The sequence below is a fragment of the Palaemon carinicauda genome, chromosome 36, assembly GCF_036898095.1.
Source record: "Palaemon carinicauda isolate YSFRI2023 chromosome 36, ASM3689809v2, whole genome shotgun sequence".
Taxonomy (NCBI): domain Eukaryota; kingdom Metazoa; phylum Arthropoda; class Malacostraca; order Decapoda; family Palaemonidae; genus Palaemon; species Palaemon carinicauda.
This window is the reverse complement of record NC_090760.1, coordinates 4,613,413-4,623,376: the sequence shown is the minus strand read 5'-3', so window position 1 is coordinate 4,623,376 and position 9,964 is coordinate 4,613,413. Positions and strand designations below refer to the sequence as shown.

At 35.1% G+C, this 9,964-nt stretch overlaps 2 protein-coding genes across 2 annotated transcripts; both read right to left on the bottom strand.

Moving 5' to 3' along the window:
* Positions 1-625: 625 nt before the first annotated feature.
* LOC137628349 (pupal cuticle protein Edg-91-like) lies at positions 626-1,990 on the bottom strand. Its single transcript, XM_068359502.1, has 2 exons — positions 1,942-1,990; positions 626-984 (listed from the first exon to the last, which is right to left on the bottom strand). Exons 1-2 carry the CDS (start codon positions 1,942-1,944, stop codon positions 679-681), a joined length of 309 nt encoding a protein of 102 aa, XP_068215603.1. The 5' UTR covers positions 1,945-1,990; the 3' UTR covers positions 626-678.
* Positions 1,991-6,360: 4,370 nt separating this feature from the next.
* LOC137628347 (pupal cuticle protein Edg-91-like) lies at positions 6,361-9,207 on the bottom strand. Its single transcript, XM_068359501.1, has 2 exons — positions 9,172-9,207; positions 6,361-6,747 (listed from the first exon to the last, which is right to left on the bottom strand). The coding sequence occupies exons 1-2, from the start codon at positions 9,175-9,177 to the stop codon at positions 6,442-6,444; spliced, it is 312 nt and encodes a 103-aa protein (XP_068215602.1). The 5' UTR covers positions 9,178-9,207; the 3' UTR covers positions 6,361-6,441.
* Between the last annotated feature and the right edge of the window lie 757 nt (positions 9,208-9,964).

Sequence of the window (9,964 nt, the reverse complement as noted above, 5' to 3'; positions counted from 1 at the left end):
CGGCTATCATGGCCACTATCCGGGCCATAGCCACCAATGGCCGTATCCACTATGAGTATGCCATGTCTCCCACGGCTATCATGGCCACTATCCGGGCCATAGCCACCAATGGCCGTATCCACTATGAGTATGCCATGTCTCCCACGGCTATCATGGCCACTATCTAGGCCATAGCCACCAATAACTTAATGGCCGTATCCACTTTGAGCAGGATGGCCATAGAGAGAGGCAATGTTCAGATTTGTCTCCCACGTGCTATCATGGCCACTATCTGGCCCATAGCCACCAATAACTTAATAGCCGTATCCACTATGAGCAGGATGGCCATAGAGAGAGGCAATGTTCAGATTTGTCTCCCACGGCTATCATGGCCACTATTTGGGCCATAGCCACCAATAACTTAATGGCCGTATTCATTATAAGCATGATGGCCATAGACAGACAATGTTCTTTTGTATTAGTAAATGTGGGCTTATGCCAGCAAAAGCTCTCATTTCTTAGAGCTTTTCTTAGGTAAAGGGGGTAAGGAAAAAGGTTTAAAATATAATTAAATATTTATTTTATCAAATTAAGAATATATTATCAATTCTATTTGTCCAAGACACAACTGGATACAGAAGCCATCTTAGCCATCACCTCAATGGCCGTATCCATCTTGTAGCCACCAATTCCTACAACTTAATGGCCGTATCCACCATGAGCAGCATGGCCACCGCCGTGTCCGTAGCCACCGTGGCCATGAGCTCCGTGGACACCGGCGTTTCCAAGGCCACCGAAGCTGTATCCTCCATTGGTCCTCAGGACGAAGTTGGCTGTGGAGTAGCCGCCGTCGACGAAGGTTCCTTGGCCGTAGCCATCGTGGCCGTAGCCGGGGTTCTTGTAGTGGGCGTGGTTGATCTTGATGGTGTTGTCTTGGACGTAGGAGTCCGACGGGAAGGCAACGCAGACAGCGGCAGAGAGGGCGAGGAGGGCCAATGTGAATTTCTGGAATTTGGGAAATGGGTTAAATTTGATTTCACACTTTTTTTATCAGTTTAATTTGTTAAATTTGATAAATTAATAAAATTAATTTCTGATAATTTCAAGAAGTTAAATAGTCACTACAATTAAAGGTTTAAAGGCTGCTAATGAATGGCAGAGGCAAGGGACAGTGACATTGCTCTATCGAGCAGGACCAAGGAGGGCCAGGCAATGGTTGCTGATGACTCAGCATACAATGAATTATTTCCATAGTTATAAAAATTAGAATTGATAACTAAAACAAAAAATGTTATTTGATTATTTTCAAGGGCTCTGGTGGCCGATGTGGTAACGTCCCGGACTGGTGAACGCCAGACTGGGGTTCGAGTCCCACTTGCACTCGTTAGTTCCTTTGATCACTGCAACCTCACCATCCTTATGAGCTAAGGATGGGAGGTTTGAGGGAGCCTATAGGTTTATCTGTTGAGTCGTCAGCAGCCATTGCCAGGACCTCCTTCTTCCTAGCTTGCGTGGAGAAGGCCCTTGGGCGCAGATCATATGTATATATGGTCAGTCTTCAGGGTATTGTCCTGCTAGAGAGGGCAATGTCACTGTCCTTTGCCTCTGCCATTCATGAGCGGCCTTTAAACCTTTATTTTTAGTGTCTATTTAACTTATTAGAATTATCAGAAATTAATTTTACTGATTTATCAAATTTAACAAATTAAATTGACCAAATAAAGTCGTATAAAATTAATAACTAAAACAAAAGATTTTATATGATATTTTCTAATTGTAGTGTCTATTTAACTTCTTGAAATTATCAGATATTGATTTTATCAATTTATCAAATTTAACAAATTATAATCCTTTAATTATTCAATAGCTTCACTTATCCTTCTCATCCTATTTGCCAACATCCATGATCCTTGGGTTAGTAACTACCCGTTTCAACAAGCTACTTTTAATAGAAAAACTCACCATCGTGTCTATTTAGCTGTGAAGTCTTCGCACACACTGACCAAACAAGAGTGAGTACTTGATTTCTCAGCAGATTCTGTTTATATAGTGGTGCGTGGGTCAACCCCAGAGCCACGCCTCCACTGCGGGCGATCTCAAGGGCAATCGAAGCTTGTTTTCAATATGCCAGAATCTATTTGAGATATTTATATATTTTTAAAAGACATTTTTGTCTTAGATTCGCTCTTTTATGGATCAATCAATATTATACCAGAATTAGTTCGTGATATCTATAGATTTTTAAGACATTTAGATTCACTCTTTTATAGATCAATCAATATTATGCCGGAATTTGTTCATAATATTTATATATTTTTAAAAGATATTTTGTTTTAGATTCACTCTTTTACAGATTAATCAATTTTATGCCAGAATTTGTTTGTAATATTTATATATTTCTAAAAGACATTTTCGTCTTAGATTCACTCTTATAGATCATTCAATATTATGCCAGAATTTGTTTTTAATATTTATATATTTCTAAAAGATATTTTTGTCTTAGATTCACTCTTATAGATCAATCAATATTATGCCAGAATTTGTTTTTAATATTTATATATTTCTAAAAGATATTTTTGTCTTAGTTTCACTCTTATAGATCAATAATATTACTCCAGAATTTATTCGCGATGTTTATAGATTTTTAAAAGATATTTTTGTCTTAGCTTCACTCTTATAAATCAATAGATTTCTAGGGTTTTTGTTTTTGAGAATTAAGTACAAAAGCCGAGCAATAATGTTGAGAATATTAATGGAGATCTTATATTTAGTGTCTACTATATACAGTAGTCATTGATTACTTTAAACCTTTCACTGCCAGTGGTGATTTCAAGGAAACTTTTGATGTAGCAAATTTTTTCAAGACCACACAGACCCTTTATAGATTGTTGATATATATTGGAAAACTCACATCAAGACCTTTGCATTGAATGCCAACTTTCTATAGTTTGGGTGGTTATAAAAGAGAGAGTCTACTTCTTCAAAGTTTGATTAAATCACCAATTTCAGTGAAAGGGTTAAATGAGGCTCGTTCCAGTTTTCTTATTTGTGCTAATCATTAAACTATTGTTCTCTTGTCTTGGGTAGTGCCATAGCCTCTGTACCACAGTCTTCCACTGTCTTGGGTTAGAGTTCTCTTGCTTAAGGGTACACTCGGGCACACCATTCTATCTAATTTCTCTTCTTCTTGTTTTGTTAAAGTTTTTATAGTTTGTATAGGAAATATTTATTTTAATATTGTTACTGTTCTTAAAATATTTTATTTTTCCTTGTTTACTTTCCTCACTGGGCTATTTTCGCTGTTGGGGCCCCTAGGCTTATAGCATCTTGCTTTTCCAACTAGGGTTGTAGCTTAGAAAATAATAATAATAATAATAATAATAATAATAATAATAATAATAATAATAATAATAATAATAATAATAATAATGTGAATTATATTATGTAGAAGCTCACTGGATAAGTGAATGAATTTCAGACTGTTCGAGATATTGATCATAATTTAATTTTAGATTTAATGGAACAAATAATACCATTAATAAAGAATTCTTCTGGTTAAAATGTATACCAGAGATTATTCCACTTAATAGAGTTCAATCAGTCATATTTCTATTGAGTATATAGGTAATTGAAGATTTGGTACAGACAGGTGGAAACCAGGGTTACCAGTTTGGCCTTTATCAGGCACCCAAAACACTCAAATTTGGCCTTTATCAGGCCCCCAAAACTCAAATTTGGCATTTATCAGGCCCCAAAACACTCAAATTTGGCCTTTATCAGGCCCCCAAAACACTCAAATTTGGCCTTTATCAGGTCCCCAAAACACTCAAATTTGGCCTTTTTTAACTATTGGTTGGCCTTTAGTAATATGAAAAAGGCGGGGCTTAAATACTACATATTTGGCCTTTTTCTACTAATTAGTTGGCCTTTTAAAGCTTCTCTTGATTAGAAGTTAGCCTTTTCTTATTTAGAAAACCTGGCTATCCTGGTGAAAACTCAGATGGAGTGGAATTATGATGAAGTTATTATAATTATAATATAACTTCTACGTTCCTTCATATCAGATCACATAATAGTCAGTGATGATGAAATTCTTATAATCGTATTATTGTACCCAATTTTCTTCGTATATCACACAATGCTTTGCATCACATTTCGCAAAAATAACATTTAATAACAAGGAATTAAAACTAACCTCAGAACAATTAAAAAGCAAAACATATTCGGCCAGTATCATCTCGACAGTTATCCCATCGTATACAGGGGCTTTCCATCTCTTGATTTTCTAATGATGGCTTCGACTTCAAACTTACTGAATTCAATCATGGACACATCAAGATCTTCATCAACTTCAGATATATCAATCAAAGTATTCCATCTATATCTTCTATTCATAACCTCACTAAAGTGTTCCATCCAACGTTGCCTTTCTTCATCTTCTGTTGTTACAACAGAATCATCTCTCTTTTTGATGGGTATATGCTTCTTCTTCTTTGCCCCCGTGGAGATTTTTATTAATAATTCTATGAGTAATTTTTGCACCATAGCCACTTCCTGAATTTATAACTTTGTCAGCCTCATCTGCTTTACTGTCTAAATATTCTCTCCACTCATTCCTGACTTTTCTTTTGACCTCACTATCAATACTGGAATATTTATCATGCTCTACCTTGTAATTTTCACTTTTCCTTAAAAGCTTTCAACAATCTATTTCAGTCTTTGTCTCTTTTTTTATAGCATCCCAAGTATTATTTTATCTTCATGGTTTTCTCCCAAGACTTCACTACCAACTGACTGATGTATGTTCTTAATATCACACCATTCTTAATTAATTGTCTGTTCTTCGACTCTTAAAGTCTCTAAGACTACAAATCGATTCCTACATTCAATTAAAGAGGTCTCTAGGTGCTCATCTTCTAGAGGCTTAGTTGTATCTACATTCATGTTAAGCGCTTTCAGCTTTTTTCATTTCAGTGTGAAAAATTAAGAGCTGCATCTCTGCAGCTTCTTACATTTTTCAGAGTCCTCCTTTTCTCTTTAATAAAGGCTATGGGATCTATTTGATTTTTGTAATTGCCATATGGTGAAGTACATTCTTATTTGTGGATTCCCTTGTGCTGGAAAAGAGTACCTCCAATGAAAAGATTGTTTAATGAACAAAATCTTACAAAATATGCTCCATTTTCATTTGCAACACCATTACATACACACATACAAACATATATATATATATATATATATATACATGTATATATATACAGTACATATATATTAATTGATAGATAGATAGATAGAAAGATAGATATTTATATGCTTACACACACATATATATATATATATATATACATATATATATATATATATATATAAATATATATATATACAGCATATATATATATATATATATATAGAGAGAGAGAGAGAGAGAGAGAGAGAGAGAGAAAGCATTTCACTTCTTGAATAGACTCGAACTCTTGTCATTTGCTCAAAAATAGGCTTTTTAACATATATTCATGGTCTTAGCTTTGAGAGAAAACATCTGTTTATAACTCTCGTCATACTTCTGAAATATACTTCAGCAGAAGAAATACCTTTACTATTTTAAGTAATTTTCATTATTGTTAGAATATAACTTTACCTGGATTTTAGAATTACTGGTGGTTTGGTTCATAGAATAACTCAAATTGAGACTGTAGAATATGATTAAGACTTGATTGGTAAATCTAGTAGGACTTGAGAAGCCCTTTAAAATATTTCTTGAAATTCCATAAAGTTAGTCCAAATCAAAAGAATTTTAGTTTTTATGTTTGTAATTTAAGTAGTAAAATGAATTTATATGTAGCAGTCACATACAAATCAAAAGTAAGTAATAAGTATGATTTAATCAACTTGTTTAGTGCTGGCATATAAAAAAAAACAATACTTATGTTCTTTCTGTCATGACTTGTAAATCAAAAAATAAGACTTAGCAAAATAATTCAGTCGTAACTTAATGTCAAAAGTAATAAATGTTAAATTATTTTGGTAATAACTCAAAAGTATGATTTGGTAATATTTTAAGCATTGCCCAAAAGGGATAACTTAACATAGATGACTTGTTTTTCATATGCAAGATATACTGTATGTAACACTTCCAGTTAATTCAATGATCATTCAAAAGCTTTCGATATTACTGATTATGTATACCACTTCTTCAGTTGAAATATAGGTTAGTCATAAAAAGAGACCATGTTCTTTTGTATCAGGAAAATGTGGCCTTATGCCAGCAAAAGCTCTCATTTCTTAGAGCTTTTCTTAGACAAAGGGAGTAAGCAAAAGGGTTGAAAAATAGTTAAATATTTATTTTATCAAATTAGGAATATATTATCAATTTTACTTGTCCAAGACACAACTGGATACAGAAGCCATCTTAGCCATCACCTCAATGGCCGTATCCATCTTGTAGTCACCAATTCCAACAATTTAATGGCCGTATCCACCATGAGCAGCATGGCCACCGCCGTGTCCGTAGCCACCGTGGCCATGAGCTCCGTGGACACCGGCGTTTCCAAGGCCACCGAAGCTGTATCCTCCATTAGTCCTCAGGACGAAGTTGGCTGTGGAGTAGCCGCCGTCGACGAAGGTTCCTTGGCCGTAGCCATCGTGGCCGTAGCCGGGGTTCTTGTAGTGGGCGTGGTTGATCTTGACGGTGTTGTCTTGGACGTAGGAGTCCGACGGGAAGGCAACGCAGACAGCGGCAGAGAGGGCGAGGAGGGCCAACGTGAATTTCTGGAATTTTGGGAAATGGTCAAATATACAGTTTAACATTACTAAGACTTGCTAATTCTAGAATCATTACTAATCGTCTCTTAATCTCTGAAATAACTCATTGTAGCCTCTGGTATAACGTATAGTAGCCTCTGCTATAACTAATGGTAGCCTCTGGTAAAACTTGAGGTAGCCTCTGGTATAACGTATGGTAGCCTCTGCTATAACTAATGGTAGCCTCTGGTAAAACTTGAGGTAGCCTCTGGTATAACGTATGGTAGTCTCTGCTGTAACTAATGGTAGCCTCTGTTGAAGCTTGAGTAGCCTCTGGTATAACGTATGGTAGCCTCTGTTGTAACTAATGGTAGCCTCTGATATAACTTGTGTAGACTCTGTAATAACGTATGGTAGCCTCTGGCATAACGTATGGTAGCCTCTGTTATAGCTTGAGTAGCCTCTGGCATAACGCATGGTAGCCTCTGGTAAAACTTGAGGTAACCTCTTCTGTAACTAATGGTAGCCATGGTATAACTTATGGTAGCCTCTGCTGTAACTAATGGTAGCCATGATATAACTTATGGTAGCCTCTGCTGTAACTAATGGTTGCCATGGTATAACTTATGGTAGCCTCTGCTGTAACTAATGGTAGCCTCTGGTAAAACTTGAGGTAGCCTCTGGTATAACGTATGGTAGTCTCTGCTGTAACTAATGGTAGCCTCTGTTGAAGCTTGAGTAGCCTCTGGTATAACGTATGGTAGCCTCTGTTGTAACATATGGTAGCCTATGATATAACTTGTGTAGACTCTGTAATAACGTATGGTAGCCTCTGGCATAACGTATGGTAGCCTCTGTTATAGCTTGAGTAGCCTCTGGCATAACGCATGGTAGCCTCTGGTAAAACTTGAGGTAACCTCTTCTGTAACTAATGGTAGCCATGGTATAACTTATGGTAGCCTCTGCTGTAACTAATGGTAGCCATGGTATGACTTATGGTAGCCTCTGCTGTAACTAATGGTTGCCATGGTATAACTTATGGTAGCCTCTGCTGTAACTAATGGTAGCCTCTGCTGTAACTAATGTTAGCCATGGTATAACGTATGGTAGCCTCTGCTGTAACTAATTGTAGTCTCTGATATACCTTGTGATAGCCTCTGGTATAATGTATGGTAGCCTCTGCTGTAACTAATGGTAGCCATGGTATAACTTATGGTAGTCTCGAGTGTAACTCATGGTAGAAAATATTTACTTATCAATTTATAGGTAGTAGGTTGGCCAAGGCACCGGCCAACCATTGAGATGCTACCACGAGAGAGTTATCTCTTTGATTAAATTGACTGGCCAAATAGTATAACATTGGATCCTCCTTTGGTTACGGCTCATTTTTCATTTGCCTACGTATATACCGAATCATCTGGCCTATTCTTTACACATTCTCCTCTTTCCTCATATACCTGACAACACTAAGCTAATCAAATCAGCTATTCTTCATTCAAGGAGTTAAGTACTGCACTGGGATTGTTAAGCAGTTACTTTCAACTTCGTAAAGGTAGAAGAGACTCTTTAGCTATGGCAAGCAGCTCTTCTGGGAGGAAGACACTCCAAAGTCAAACCATTGTTCTAGTCTTGGGTAGTCCCATAGCCTCTGTACCATGGTCTTCAATGTCTTGGGTTAGAGTTCTCTTGCTTAACGGTACACTTAGGCATACTGTTCTATGTGTTTCCTTATTTCCTTTTCTCACTGGGCTATATCCTTGTTGGAATCCTTGGGCTTATAGCATCCAGCTTTTCCAATTAGGGTTGTAACTGATCTAGTCATAATAATAATAATAATAATAATAATAATAATAATAATAATAATAATAATAATAATAATAATAATAATAATAATAATAATAATAGTGACATGGAAATTCATTAGTTATTGATGTTTTCACCCAAATAATTAATGTTTATTACTTATTGTATTCAAGTATTCATACTTCACGCATTCTTTGTTAAATGGCAATTATATACCGAAAAAGAAAACTTCATCATAAATAGAACATTATGTAGAATTTCCTGAAATTATTAAAGAGTATAAAAAATCAACAACAAAAACCTTTAATTTAGAAAGGAAGAATATATATATATATATATATATATATACATATATATATATATGTGTATATATATATATATATATATAAAGAGCCTCGCTATCATGAAGACAAAGAATTGGACTTGATGCTTAACTAGACAGATTGATGAGATTAAAATATAAAAAAAAAAAAACATAATAAATAAGAGATTTAACATCCATTAATAAAATACACGACTGAAATCCATAATAAAAAAAATCTTTTAATCCAACTTCACCTTACAAAAACAAATATAAAAACCCAAAACATAAAATAATATAAAAAACAGAATTAAAACTACTATACACATTTTTAAAACATATCTCACCATCATGCTAGGTGAGTTGTTCTCAGTAGAGCAGACGATTCGAAAAAGACACTTAAAAGTATTCCACACCTCTGTATATATATACACAGGTGTACCTTAGGCCCTTCGGCCATCTGATCAGTAGCCACACCTATACTCCGGGCAATTTCAAGGTCACCCAGAGTGAATTTCGAGAGAAGGAAAGAAAAAGGTCTTTTTAATGGAAATAATGTTTATGGTGATTGGGCGAAATCGAGAGTCTTTCATTACATGGTAATGAAAGGTATTTCCCTGTGGGAAATGAAAGAGAAATGAGTGCGGCGGTGGTAAATTGGAAATGTTTGATTAGTTGTTCTGTTGTTTGTATATCTATCTATCTAAATCTCTGTCTATCTATCTATCTATCTAAATCTCTGTCTATCTATCTATCTATCGGAAAATGTGTGATTTGTTGTTTTATTGTTCATATATATATCTATCTTTCTGTTTATATATCTATATCTATATATCTGTCCAATTTTTCATTAAGCTGTTTACATATCTGGCTATCTATCTATCTATCTATTTATCTATGTGTTAATCAACCTGTTTACCTGTATCTCTCTGTCTATATATTTATTACCTATCAATCTGTTTACCTGTCTGTCTGCTTATCTATTTATTTACTTATCAATCTGTTTACCTCCCTGTCTGTTTATCTGTTTATTTACCTATCAATCTGTTTACCTCTCTGTCTATTTGTCTGTTTATTTACCTATCAATCTGTTTACATCTCTGTCTTCTTATCTATTTATTTACCCATCAAGCTGTTTCC